The following is a 14,866-nucleotide window of genomic DNA, read 5'->3' on the forward strand; positions in this document are numbered from 1 at the left end:
AGGACTGGTGCTGCCCTAAATCCGATTTGTGGAGGACCCTTTTCCCACCCCACAACCGTTCTTTTTTTTTTTTTTTTTAAATAAATTTTTATTAAATTTTATTACAACAAACAAACAAAAAAATACTTAAAGAAAAAGTGCCCAACACCAATAAAAACCCCACCACCATTTAGGGGGTTAAATTATTTGCAATAAGTTTCAATTTCTTCCTTAGCTCCGGTTTACATTTCTTTACATACAAAAAGTGATTGGAATTTATTTTTCACATTGTCGTCGTAAATTCTACTTAAGATATAATTTTTCACCTTATTCCATCATGCCATCAGCTTCTGCAATTTATTTTCATCAAGGTTATTTAGTCTTATTTCCATAATTTCGAAGTGGATGTGGTCCACCATGTACCAGTACCAATTCTGGATTGTCCATTTATTGCTATCCTCCCACCCTAGTACCACTACTGCTTGAGCGCTTTCCAAAGCTGCTGTTTTGATTTCTTTAAATTCTCGTAATTCCCCATGTTTAACTAGTGTTGCTAATTCTTTAGTGATTATCCAATTAATGTTTAGCATGTTACTTATTTCATTCTGTACTTCCTTCCAAAATTTTTGAACTTAACCGTGGCCGTTCTTGACCCGAAGATCCTGGGTGCTGCAGATGAAGGCGAGGAAAGAGTTTCCTCTCTTCTCAGTTCAGGGGCATCAGAGCCTGAGAGGGGCCAATGAGAAGTGGCCGCTGCCCTCCCCCAGCACCAACCTGCGTGACGGTACGGCAGATCTTGAGCGCTTTCTCGTGAGCCGGCTCTTCCAAGTGGCGCTCGGTCTCGTCTTCGGAGATACGGGAGTCGTCAGCGTGGAGGTCCACCACAGCTTCTTGGCCTCCTGGCGGAGACTTAATCTCTGGGATCAGGCTCTGGAGGAGGAAGAGGAAGGAGGAAAGCACATTAGGGTCAGCAGCTCTCGGCTGTCCCGGAGTCGACCTCTGTCCCGGCTAGCCGTTTACCTTGAGGGATTCGGTGGTGATGCTTATCGAAGGTTTCTTCTGGGTTGTGGCGGTGCTGGCACCCCAGCGCCGCTTACGGCCTGCCGGCTGGCTTCCTTCAGTGTCACTCTTCGTGGTGACGGCCCCTTTGGCTACAGAAGATGCTAAAACGAAGGACGGGGGAAGGAAAGGTGTTTAAAACACGAGCAATTTCCCCAGGGCACCCAATTTCTGTAGCCAAGTGAAACAATTGAGTTTTGCTTCATTTTACGACCTTTCTTGATGGTGGGTCAGCTTGGTTCAAGAGGTGGCTCATGTAAGTGAGCCAGTTCACATCCACCCTCTTTCCCTAACTCCCATGGCTTTCTTCTGCATGATCTGCCAGTACAGCAGTCCTTGACTTATGGCCCACAATGGGGCCCAAAATTTCTCTGGCTAAGTGAAACAATTGAGTTTTGCTTCATTTTACGACCTTTCTTAACAGTTGGGGTAGCTTGGCTTATGAGGTGGCTCGTGTGAGAGCCAATTCACATCCACCCTCTTTCCCTAACTCCCATGGCTTTCTTCTGCCACTACAGCAGTCCTTGACTTACGGCCCAAAATTTCTCTGGCTAAGCGAGAGAACTGAGTTTTGCTCCATTTTATGACCTTCCTTGCCACAGCGGATTAAGCAGATTCCTGCAATCGTTAATTCAGTAACTTGGCCGTTTAAGGGATCCAGCTCCCCCCGCTGCTTGCCAGGAAGTCGCAAAAGGAGATGTTGTGACCCTGGGATGCCGCGGCGATCATAAATATGAACTGATGGCCAGTGTCCGAATGCTGATCACGGGCCTTGCTGCAGCAGTCGTGTGAACAATGGCCATCAGAAAAATGGTCGTAAGTTAACTCTTTCTGAATGCTGCTGTATCTTCAGTAACTAAATGTATTATTGTAAGCCGAGTTATCTATTGGGATGAAAAAGTGTCCAGTGTTTTTCAACCCCCCACCCCCACCCCGTTTAAGATAGCTGGACTTCAATTCACAGAATTCCCAAGCCAGCACAGCATAGAATTCCGGGAGTTGAAGTCCACCCATTTTAAAAAACACTGAGCTAGCCCTTTCCTAGTAAAATCACAGCTTCCTTCGTTACTACAGGCATTAAGTAAATTATGTTTCGGCTACCCCAATGCTACATATACAGGGTGTCCAGGGTCCTGTCGACCAAACAATGTCGTTTGGTGGGCCCCAGGGGAAGAGCCTTCTCTGTGGCGGCCCCGGCCCTCTGGAATCAACTCCCCCCAGAGATTAGAACGGCCCCCACCCTCGTCTTTCGCAAATTACTCAAGACCCACCTTTGTCGCCAGGCATGGGGGAGTTAGGATATTCCTTCCCCTAGGCCATTACAAGTTATGTATGGTATGTTTGTGTGTATGTTTGGGTTTTACAATAAGGGTTTTTAGTTGTTTTATTAAATTGGATTGTTACATGTTGTTTTTTATCATTGTTGTTAGCCGCCCTGAGTCTGCGGAGAGGGGCGGCATACAAATCCAATAAATAATAAATAATAAAGTTGCTGCCGCAGTTATGATTATTTTTGCTTGACTATGCCAGGCAGCGCGATCCGTTTTGTTTTGTTTTACATGATTTCCCCCGTACTTTTAAACATTTTAATAGTTTGGATTTTTCACCTGATTTATTCCATTTTTTTTTTCATGAGTTCCCTGATAATTCCTTGATTTCCAGGCTTGCTGGATTTCCCCCCTCTTCTTAAGAATTATTTTCTACTTAAGAACCCGAGCCCAGAAAAATTTCCAGGAAATTTGAGAGTGGCATGAAGGCCCAGCCAGTTTCCTGCCATTTCCCCTGGGTTTCTCTCTCTGGCGCAGTGCATGGGAGGCGGCCTTGCGCCGGTTGTATGGGAGCTGCATGCTCCTCCTTGCTGCCTGAGAGTCCCTCTTTTTTTTTTAGCCTTAAAGATTTGGGTTTTTTTGATTCCCCTCCTCTCACCTTCTTCCTTCCGCAGCAACTGTCCTCCTCCTCCTCTTCTTCTTCCTCCCACCCAAATTCCAAGCTTTTATTTCTTTCCTAATGGGTTTGCACTCATTATTTGCTTTTACATTGATTCCTATGGGAAAAATTGCTTCTACTTCCAAATCTTTCTACTTAAGAATCTGGTCACGGAACGAATTAAGTTCTTAAGTAGAGGTACCACTGTGTATTTTACTAGCATATCTTTAAGAATAAAGAAATATGCATTAAATCCCATCAAATGCATTCAGGGAATCCTCAAATTACAACCAAAACTAAGCCAAGAATTACTGTCATAAGTTGAGGTTAAAAGCAAGTGACTGTGTGATTGTCCGTTATTACAAGCTTTTTTGGAGGGCACAGTGGTTGATAAACAAATCCATTACACACGATGGTAAAAAAAAATTTGGCCGGAAAGCAGACGTAAACACTAGAAACGGGTCGTGTGACCATTGGATGCTGCAAACAGGCATAAATGGCGAGATGATAACCCAATCTCCCAAAAACGCAGTTTCCAGTTCTCACAAGAACCAGTTGGGTTTAATGGTGAAGGTGTTGACTCTGAAACCAGGTGACTGGGAGTTCTAGTCCCACTTTAGGAATGAAAGGCAGCTGAGTGACTTTGGCCCAATCGCCAGCAGACTGGGAGTTCTAGTCCTGCCTTAGGCATGACAGCTGGGTGACTGGGCCAAACACCAGGAATCTGGGAGTTCTAGTCCCATCTTGAACATGAAAACTAGCTGGGCGACTTTAGGCCAATCACCAGTTGACTGTGAGTTCTAGTCCTGCCTTTGGCACGAGGAAGGAAGGAGCATCAGGGATGTTCACCATCTTTACTTACTTATGAAGTAATAAAGAATCGGGCTAAAGACCTTAAGTAAGGCACCTTCTGAGGTGGTCAGTTGTAACTTCAGCTGGTTGCAAAGAGTGGGTCTTCTCTGGGCCCCGTCAACCAAACAATGTCGCTTGGCGGGACCCAGAGGAAGAGCCTTCTCTGTGGCGGCCCCGGCCCTCTGGAACCAACTCTCCCCAGACATTAGAATTGCCCCCACCCTCCTTGCCTTTTGTAAGCTGCTTAAAACCCACCTCTGCCACCAGGCATGGGGGAACTAAGATACTCTTTCCCCCTAGGCCTTTACAATTTTATGCATGGTATGTTTGTATGTATGATTGGTTTTTATATAATGGGTTTTTAACTGTTTTTTTTTTTTTAGTATTGGATTTTGTTGTACTGTTTTACTGCTGTTGTTAGCCGCCCCGAGTCTGCAGAGAGGGGCGGCATACAAATCCAATAAATAATAATAATAATAATAATAATAATAATGAGGACTGCCTGTATTCCTGTGTGTTTATTTCATAAAGGATATTTAGTGGATTTAATGTAACTCTATATACCAGAGGTCTTCAAACTTGGCAATATTAAACTTCAACTCCCCGGAAGCCTCAACCAGTCTTCAACTCCCCGGAAGCCTCAATTGTGGACTTCAATTGTGGACTTCAACTCCCACAATTCAACTCCCCGGAAGCCTCAACCAGTCTCCAACCATGGCAATTTGTGGATTTTAACTCAGCAGTGAAACCTACTTACCTTTCCTCCCGGTTCTGAAATGTGAATGAAAATGGTGACATCCAGATGGGTGGGCAGCCTTGCGCTGCCGCAGCTACCAGTTCTCCAAACCACCGGCCGCCGCTACCAGTGCATCCAAACAGGTAGCATTTCACCCTGCTTCAACTCCCAATAGGCCTCAGCCGGTCTCCAACCAAGGCAAGTTTAAGACTTGTGGACTTCAACTCCCACAATTCCTCAGCCAGTCTGCGACCCATGGCAAATGATGGGCTGTCTGAAGAATTGTGGGAGTTGAAGTCCACAAAAGCTGCCATGGTTGAGGACTGGCTCAGGCAACTCCCAGAATGGCTCAGCCGGTCTCCAACCATGGCAAGTTTAAGACTCATAGACTTCAACTCCCACAATTCCTCAGCCAGTTTTTGACCACTTGGCAACTCGTGGACTTCAACTCCCAGAATCCCTCAGCCAGCCATGCCGAGGTGAGGAATTTGCGGACTCGCAGACTTCAACTCCCAGAATCCCTCAGCCAGCAATGCTGAGGTGAGGAATTCTGGGAGTTGAAGTCCACAAATCTTAAAACTTGCCAGGGAGACCTTAGCTTTCGGGACTGGGAGGTGGGACCTCCAGAGGACCTCCAACCCACCTCGGGTGTCAAAGTGAAGGATGAGCTCAACAGGTGGGCAACCTGCCCCTTTTTACTTACAGACGGAGATTTTCCTCTTGAAGGTCTTGGGCTGAGCCGAACCCTGTGGAGAACGGGAAGGAAGAAAGGAAGGGCACAGGGAGAGATAGAGAGAGAGAGAAAGAAAGAGGGAGGGAGAAATGGGAGAAGGACAGACAAAAGAAAGAAAACCCCGTGGAGAGGGGGAAATCAAGTCAGTATCGGGGATTTGGAAAGCGGCCGTCGCATCTGAGGGACATCAAGGGGTGGGGACGGGGAGAGAAGACCTAAATAATGGAGGGGCCCAGATGAAAGGGTGGGGACGGGCAAAGGGGTCTCCTGTTGCGTCAGCAATGAAGTGGAGAGGACAGAATCCTGCCTCCTTAAGCTTTGCAAGTTCACAAAAATCTGGACAAGATGTCTACAATTGGAGTGGGATTCCCTGGAAGGGCCCTCACGAGGACTAGAAACCTTTTTTAGAACATGCTGTTTGGCCTCTCGGAGGTCAAACAGAAAATAAAAACGTCCCATAAAGGGTTTCTAGTCCTCACGGGTACGAGAAATTGCAACAGTTCTGTGGGTTTGCAGACGTTTCGCTCCCAGCCTAGGTAACATCATCAGTATTAGAAAGCAGGGTGGGTTTGCAGCATTGACCAGACAGTTCAATCTTGAGTTGTAAATATTCTCTTTTATGGGCACAGAGCTAAAACTACTCTAGGATTAGGAAATGTAATTGAGAAATGACACACCATTTATTTAAGACTGAAGTCCACATCCTGGGCAAAACACACACAGGGTCTTGTTAGTTGTGGCACCAAATTAAGGAACATTCAAATCCTCATTTGATTTGGAAACCGCAAGCCGGTTTTCATGATTTTAGCAATGTTTTTAACAGGGAAACTATTGTTTTCATACATTTGTTTTTTGTAAAAAAAAAAAAGAACTCTTAGGATTATATTTCCTACTTTTAATAGTTTCTCCTCCATATTTATTTCTGTATTATGAAAAAAGACTGGGTGTTTTTAATGGGAAAAAAAACCATAAAGGAGCCGTAGTGACAGCAAAGGCTGAAGCCCAAATCCTTGGGACTCAAGGTACCATTATCCCCAGCCAGCCAACCCTTTTGTACTCTGAAATGATGGGATGCCCACATAAATCTAGGGGAAAGTCACCACTAGCAATTCTTTAGTATATCCTGTTTCTTTTTTTAAAATTGCAACATTTTATATATATTATGGAGGAAACAATAAATATATATCCTGTTTGCCCCAAAAGTATTGGGCTTATTATCCTGATAATAAGTCCAATCGTACTTTTGAATGCATGGCAATAAGGTAAATGCTTATTTCAGGATTCAAAAAATATAAGACAGGGTCTTATATTTTGCCCACTTTCTGGATCTATCTGTCTGTCTGTCTGTCTGTCTGTCTATCTATCAACCTACCTACCTACCTACCTACCTACCTATCCAATCTATATCATCTATCTGTCTGTCTGTCTATCCATCCATCATCAACACCTTTCTTATCTATCTATCTATCTATCTATCTATCTATCTATCTACCTACCTACCTACCTATCCAATCTATCATATCATCTATCTGTCTGTCTGTCTATCCATCCATCATCATCTTTCTTATCTATCTATCTATCTATCTATCTATCTATCTATCTATCTATCTATCAACCTACCTACCTATCCAATCTATCATATCATCTATCTGTCTTTCTGTCTATCCATCCATCATCAACATCTTTCTTATCTATCTATCTATCTATCTATCTATCTATCTATCTATCTATCTATCTATCTATCTATCTACCTACCTACCTACCTATCCAATCTATCATATCATCTATCTGTCTGTCTGTCTATCCAGCCATCATCAATATATTTCTAATCTATCTATCATCTATCAATATCTATCTATCTATCTATCTGTCTGTCTGTCTGTCTGTCTGTCTGCCTGCCTGCCTGCCTGCCTAATCTATCTATCATGGAGCTCTACGGGGTCTAGTGCCGCGGAGAGGTCGCAACGGCGCAATATGGTCAAGAGCCTCTGCTGCAGCCTTGTTCCAGGCCTCAGCAAGAGACTCTGCCGAACTGTGGACGAGTGCATCTGGAATAACCCCAAGCGCCCTCTGAAAGCCCTCTGGGTCCATCAGGCGTCTGGGGCAGAACCACCTAGTCGGTTCCGCCTCCCTGTGGGGAAGGAATGGAGCCAAGAAGTCGAGCCACAATAGAAAATGGTCTGACCATGACAAAGGCAACGCTTCTAAGTCCCTTAGTCTCAGACCATTACTCAATTGCTCAGAGAGGAATACCATGTCGGGTGCGTGCCCCCCGTGAGTTGGACCCTGTACTACTTGAGTCAGGTCCATGGCTGTCATGGTGGCCATGAACTCCTGCGCTAGCCCAGAGGTTTCACCGAGCGATGGTAGGTTAAAGTCCCCCAAGACAATAAGTCTAGGGAACCCCACCGCCAGCCCAGCTACCTCCTCGAGCAGCACAGGCAGGGCTGTTGACACGCAGCTAGGAGGCAGGTACGTGAGTAACAAGCCCACCTGAACCCCTAAGCCCAACTTCACCAGGAGGGACTCGCAACCCGCAATCTCTGGAGCAACGAGTGTACACACGCAAAGGTTCTCCCTAGAGTCGGGGCTGATGTCATACTCGAAACCCAGCTGGGCAAATTTCAGAGAGGGGAACTCCTCCCTCTGGGCCCAGCCAGGTTTTGGTCACACATGCCAGGTCAGCCTCCTCATCCAAGATCAAATCCCGGATGAGGAGAGCTTTATTTACCACTGACCTGACATTGAGTAGCAGCAGCCTGAGCCCAGGGCCAGAGTTACACTCGTCACCAGTGCCTTGAGTTGAGCTCATGGAGCCGGAAGAAGGAATCGCTATTAAGCAGCGATCCCTCCTTCCCCTGGAACAGCTAGGTCGCAAACCCTGACGGAATCACTGCAGTGGTTTCACTTACTGACACGGCTGTGAAGTGAATTTCGTGAGGTCATCACATAAGGGCATCGCGTGACCTCGGGACGCAGCAACGGTCATAAATACGACCGGGTTGCCAAGCATCTGAATTATGACATGATTATGAAGGATGCTACGGTGGTCGTTAAATGTGAAATACAGGCCTTTAAGTCAATTCCCCCCCCCCCGGTGCCGTCGTAACTTTTGCATGGTTGCTAAATGAACGGGCTGATTCAGGTTTACCTAGTTTTCAGTAATGAAACATCTGCAAGAAACCAACCAAGCTAAACTCTGGCAATGGACACAGCACCTATGTCAGTGTACCAAGTTGGATGTAGACCCATATATTTGCATTTCTGTTTTTTAAAAATATATATTTCACTCTTTCCTGGATTTGTGGCCCTTCTCCCTTTTCTGACCCTCTTTTAATTTAGCCCCGCTCTCTCTCTGAGCAACGGATTGGATTAGAAGACCTCTAAGAGGTCCAATTCTTGTTATTCTCCACTTCATGGCTGAACAGTGGTTGTCCCTGGAAAGGGGGAGGTGAATGGGAACCAGGTGCCACCCCAATGTGAACACTGGGGTCAAGGATTTGGGGAGGGAGGGGGTGGAGAAACATACCTCCTAAGCCAGAGGTCTTCAAGCTTGGCAACTTTAAGATTAGTGGACTTCAACTCCCAGAATTCTCCAGCCAGCTGAGGTTGAAGTCCATAAGTCTTAACATTGCCAAGTTTGGGGACCCCTGTCCTAAGCTAATGACCAGAGACTCCCCGTCATTTAAGAAACAAAAAAAGATGAGGGATGGGGGGGATACCCCCTCCATTTTAAACTGCAATGGGACCCATCCATCCCACCCTGCACCCGCCCGCCATTCCAATTCTTCCTTTCTTTCCCTATTTAAATTAAGAACACGAAAGAAAACAAGCCAAAACAAAACCTTTTTTTTTAAGAAAAAGAAGAAAAGAAAAAAACAAAATTAGGACAAGCGCTCCAGGTACCCTCTCACACCTGGGGCAGGGTCTTCTTGTTCATCAGCCAATCACACCTCAGTGTGTTGTGCGCTGTATCTAGGCAACGGCTGGTCCAATCGGAACGAGCCCTCCCTGGCCTGAAAGGTGCGTGCTTGGTTGGGCTGAGTGACAAGAGAGGTGCTGATTGGTTGGCCGGTAGGTAGGTAGGAACCTAGCGCTTGATTGGCTGGTGGTCGGAGGTCAAAGTGTCCAGGAAGAGAGAGGGCGAGACAGAAGTCGGCTCCCCGCCACACACAAGGGCAGATGGAAGGGGGGGAGCCATCACGAGGATCAAGGCATCGTCAGTTCTCGGCAGGTGGACCGTCGGGACAGCAGAATGTGGCACTGTCCCCGTTTCATGGCAGGGGTTCTTTTTTTTTTTTTTTTTAAAGAAAATGTCCACGAAAACCAAAATTCACAAATTGGGGCAGACACCCCAAGTTCGACAGGTGAAAACAGGAACGGAAAGTCCTTTTATTTATTTATTTTTCGTTGAGCGGGGAAGAAATAACACACCGCAAAGGTTGTCCTTGATGAGGAAAGACCGGCGTGTTCGGCGGGATGTTCCACACACCACCTTCAGCGCCTCCCGAAAATACAGGTCCTTCATGGCACTGGCGAAGGAAGCAGGACTTGCGCGAGAGACTGGCGGAAGGGGGCGGAGACCTCTGCATACCCGCAGCGTTACGGGAGGCAGAGACGCTTCTCCCCAAAATTCTCAGTAGCCCGGTCTCAGGATCGGTCGATGGAACGTCCAGATCCGGTGTCGATCTGATTCCTATAGGGATTTGTAAATCGGCGACCTCAGGGGACGGGACCCATTGGCGGATGGAAAAGTCACTTGGGCGCCGAAACTTCCCCCCTCCAAAATCAGGGAAGCTGGCGGGATCATAATAATTTGGATATCTCGTCTTAGGGCAGGAATTCATCCCGCATCAACGGAAGCCTTCCTTGGGATGGTGAAGGAGATGTGGCTTCAGACCTCCCTCGGGGAAGGTGACAAGAACAGGTCGACGTGTTTCCCCCCACGTTTTGAAGGCCGGTTCGAGTTTTGACCAGGTGGCCTTTCCAAGAGCTGCAGCCTTCACAAATGGCGGAGATGAACCCAGAACCAGTTGAGGCGCATCGTCATGTCTTTCGGACCCACGAGACACGTGGCCACAGGAGTCGAGAGGACTTTCCACCAAACGAAGGCAGAAAAACAGTTCCAGGAAGGGTCAAGGGAGAAGACCCATCTCCAAAATCTCTGTTTTTTTCCCCCGTATCTCTTCCCCTGCGTCCACCTTCACGGACGCCTGGCAGCGGCCTGCTCGAATGTGTCCACGCTCTCTCTCTCTCCGGTTTTTCTCTCTCTCTCTCTCTCTCACTCTCTCTCTCTCTTTCGCATTCCCAGTAGATTGATGCCTCTTTAAAACGGGGATCAGAACAAACGAGTCCAGAGGAGAATGTCAACGGGGGTAGGGGGAGAGGGAGGAGGGGTTATGCGGGGAAGCTATATTTTAGGGTGAGGGGAGAAGCAAGGCCTGTCCCTGCCCACCCTTCTTCCTCAGCAGCACAGAAAAGCCAGGATCTGAGTCGTGAGTGCGAATTATGTACGTGCAGGCGCACAAATGTATTCAATACCCCCCTCCATTCCAACCTCCCAGCCCCGCACCCTCCTATCACAAAACCCACCCCCATCTTTACACAACAGAGGGGAAAGAGGCCAAAACATCAGAAGTGGCCAAAGGGGTAAACCAAATCTTTGCAATGGATCCAGTTTAGTAAACAACCATCACCACACATACAAAAAAATTGAAGCATGCCAAAATGTAGCTCGAGAGCAGGAATCTTGGTTAAGGGCTCCGGCTGGAGGGCTGTGGGTTGGTGGGAGTGTTATTCACTGCTTTGAAAAAAAATTCAAACCAGTCTTGGCTTAAAGCAGGGCGAATGTGAGAAGCACTAAGCTCAGAATGCAGCCACCGGACTGGACCAAAAAAATAAATAAAAATATTGTAACCCTAAATACCCCTGGGATTCTGAATTCTTCCATGTCAATATTGCATTTTTTTTCCTCTTATTGGTATAATTTGGTGCTAAATTGGGACATGAATGCAGGTACTTTGCCAGCTAAGAAAAATTTTAAAAAAGGGCTAGAAATGATATTTTTCCCTGTGCTAATAACCTTCAGTGCAGGGTTAGTCAACCATGTGGCCACTTTAAGACGTGTGGATTTCAACTCCCAGAATGCCCCCAGCATGCATGCTTCAAGGTAGGACTTCAACTCCCAGAATCCTCCAGAAGGCCTGCTTTAAAATGGCTGCATTTCAACTCCCAGAATTCTCCGGCCACCTTGCTTTTAAAGGTGAAATGGATTTCAACTCCCAATCCTCAGCAGGCATGCTTTTAAAAAAGGGGGTAGGGAACGTTGGCTCTTCTATGACTTGTGGACTTCAACTCCCAGAATTAATTAATTAATTAATTAATTGACTTGTATGTCGCTGCTTTCTGTGGACTTGGGGCGGCTGACAACATACCAAGAAAAACAATATACAATGACACATTAGAGATCCAATTAATGTAATATCTAAAACCATTGAAAAAAACCTAAAATATTAAAAAATCATTCATTCAGCTTCAAACCACAAACATACCACACTGTCTTTGGCCAGAGGCTAGGGTCTAGTGACCCCAAGCCTGGCGGCATAAATACGTTTTCAAATTCTTGAAATGCTAGCTCAGGAATTATGGGAGTTGAAGTCCACAAGTTATATAGATAGATGGGTTTTGACTTGCTGCCTGGGGAATTCTGGGCATCGAAGGCCAGACGTCTTAAAAGTGACTCCAGTTGAAAAAAAAAACCCCAAAACAATACCACCAAAGGCTTAATTCATCGTTTCTGCTCGTTCTCAGCCTGAGAGGCCTAACGTATTTTCCAACTGCAGTGGGTTATCGTGTAAAATTAAGGGGAAGGGGAAGAGATTAAAAAATAAGATTTTTCCCAAGCACACCCAAGTAGAAATTCTCTGGAAAAGCAGAATTGGGTGGGTGGGGGGGACGAGAAGGGGAATTGTAGGTGCCCCCACACTCTCCTGCCTTCAAGAATTTCTTGCACAAAAATGGGCCCTCACACCAAAAGGTAAGTCCTTAGTGCAAATATTTTGCAGGGGGAGGGGGCTTAAAGACCACCAAGCATTCTGAAATACCCCACCCCCACCCTGCCGGGCCTTTCTTCCCATCGTACACCCCCCCCTCCTCCAGGACAGTGGGGAATAGCCCTTCACTTGCCCCAAGAAAGCCCCATCCTCCCAACCCGCTCGTATGGGTGCACTCTAGGGCCCCCTGCCTCTACGCTGAGGGGCGCCTCCCGAGACCCTACCTCTTTCTTCTCCTCTTCTTCGGGGCCCGTTTCGGGGCCTGGGGGGTCTGCGGAGGGCTGATCCTCGGGGCCACCAGGCTCCAGGCCCTCATTCTCCGGCGGGGGCTCCGAAATCTCCATGGACATCGTCTGCTTCTCCTCGCTGCGTGAAAAGATAATGAGAGGCGATCACTTGTGGGGAGGGGGGGCTGGGGGTCGCTAGGAGGACATGGGGGCGCCTCGCTTGCAGCCAATACAAAAAGCGGTCTCTGCCCCCCTATAGCGCAGTCCCCCCAAGAAACCTCTGCCACACCACAGCAGCACCGGCTCCCATTCATTTCCGCCTTCCTTCCTGGCTACAAGCTGCGGCCTTTCCTTGCTCTCCCTTCCGCTGCGGCCCATCTAAAGGTGACTTTTCTGTCCCCGAGCATCCTCGGAGTAAGCTCCCCCCCCCCCCCAGTTTCAGAGTAACACCCATGCACAACACAACAAAAGAGAAAGGCCTTTTTTTTTCTGGCCGGCGGCAAACTGACCCACAAGGGGAAGAATCCAAATTTAAAAAGAGACCCCCAATGGTCAAGGCCCTTCCCCTGCCAAACCACCCACATGAACCTCCTTTCATGTCGCATGTTCCATCTCCTGGTCAATTACACCACAGCCTTTCCATCTCAGAGCCCACCCACCCACACCTCCCTCCGCCTCTTCCCAGCCCCCCCCACTGTTGCTGGGGGGAGGGGCGACTGCCCAAGGGCCAAGAGCAGAAAAGCAGCGGCAGTAGCCAGAGAGGCAGAAGGAAGGCAGGCGAAGGAGGCAGACACACGTGCAGGATGGATGGAAAGAGGGAGCGAGGAAGGGAGGGGGAAGGAGAAGGGGGAAAAAAAAATCTCTGCAGAGAAAAGGGCAGGCGGTAAAAAAAGGGGGGGTAGAGAGGGAGAAGGGAGGGGGTAGAGGAGAAGGCAGCTGGAAGGCAGGCAGAGGACTGGACTCCTGGGGGGGTAGAGAGAGAGGGGGGGATAGAAAGAGAGAGAGAGAGGTAGAGGGGGGGAGAGAGAGAGAGAGAGAAGGATGGGTGGCTGAGCCCTGGAAGATGGGGGGAGGAGGAGGAGGAGGACCCAGGGAAGGAAGCAGCTGGAAGGCAGACAGAAAACCTGGACTCCTGGGGAGGGAGAGATGGATGGATGAGATGGCTAGATAGATGAGGGAAGACAGACAGACAGAGAGGTGGGGGGAGGAGGGGGCAGAGGAGAAAGCAGCTGGAAGACAGGCAGAGGAATGAAATCCTGGGGAGGGGGCAGAGAGAGAGAGAGAGAGAGAGAGAGAGAGAAAGCATCTGGAAGACGGGGGGGGGTAGAGATTGATTAGATAGATAGGAAAAATAGATGAGATAAATGAGAGAGAGGATGAGAGATAGATGAGAGAGGGAGGGATGAATGATGGATGATATAGAGAGGAAGGGAGGAGGAGGAGGAAGAAACTGGAGGGCAGAGGACTCAGAATGGGGGGTTGGGGGAGAGAAGGAAGGAAGGGAAGAACAGGCAGCCAAGCAATGAGGAAACACCCCCCTCCCCAACCGAAGCTCCGGGGAAGAAAGGGAAAGCGAGGAGTGGGGGGGGGGGGCTGTCAAAAGGGAAGGGGCCGAGGCGCTGGGTGGGGGGAGAGGGGGCTCGGGTGGAGGGAAGAGAGAAAATGGAGGGCAGGAGGAGGGGGGGCAGAGGAAAAAAGGGAGGGGGGAGGCCGCAGAAAGGAATGAATGGATGGATGGAGGGGAGAGAATGGCGCAGGAGAGGAAGGCAGGCGGGGTTGGGGAGGGGGCTTGCGGAGGCCGGCCGGGGCCCTCCCGGTCTCACCCTCCCTTGCTCTCGGAGAGCAGCATGGCCGGGTGGTGGGGGGTGTGGAGGGGCCGGGGTCGCCTTCCTGGGGAGGGGGGGCCTCCGCCTCCTCTCAGCAGTCCCGCGGGCGCCGCAGCGGCGAAGGAGAAGCAGCGGAGGGCGGCCCGGGCGACGGAGGGACCCCCGGCGCAACGGAGGAGCCGCGGGCGGGCGACGGGGCCATCTTGCCGGCGCCGAGGCTTTTTTCCCGGCAGCCCCCGGGAGGGGGAGGAAGACATAAAGGAGGGGGGAGGGGGAAGAGGGGGGAGGGGCTCCGGAGGGGCGGGGCAAAGGGGGGGACTTCGATTACCCACCCCCACCCCCCTTTTCATCAATAGGGCGTGTGGGTGGGTGGGCGCTGCGGGAGGCAACCCGTCCCCGCCCTCCACTTCCCCGATCCAAGCCGGTCAAAAAAACCCCCCCAACAACGCCGGGACTTTCCATTGCAGGCAGGCAAG

General features: G+C 49.0%; 1 protein-coding gene across 4 annotated transcripts in view; it reads right to left on the minus strand.

The window, feature by feature from the left end:
• The window catches only part of ACIN1 (apoptotic chromatin condensation inducer 1), a 72,965-nt gene that overhangs the window by 7,183 nt on the left and 50,916 nt on the right, over window positions 1-14,866 (minus strand). For all 4 annotated transcript variants that reach the window (XM_070726847.1, XM_070726845.1, XM_070726844.1 and 1 more), the window contains exons 8-11: window positions 12,562-12,703; window positions 5,256-5,298; window positions 1,000-1,142; window positions 754-909 (exon numbers count right to left, since the gene is read on the minus strand). In XM_070726847.1, coding sequence (XP_070582948.1) covers window positions 754-909; window positions 1,000-1,142; window positions 5,256-5,298; window positions 12,562-12,703 — 484 coding nt within the window. The remainder of the gene's footprint in view (window positions 1-753; window positions 910-999; window positions 1,143-5,255; window positions 5,299-12,561; window positions 12,704-14,866) is intronic.

This window comes from Erythrolamprus reginae, chromosome Z, assembly GCF_031021105.1.
Source record: "Erythrolamprus reginae isolate rEryReg1 chromosome Z, rEryReg1.hap1, whole genome shotgun sequence".
Lineage (NCBI taxonomy): Eukaryota > Metazoa > Chordata > Lepidosauria > Squamata > Dipsadidae > Erythrolamprus > Erythrolamprus reginae.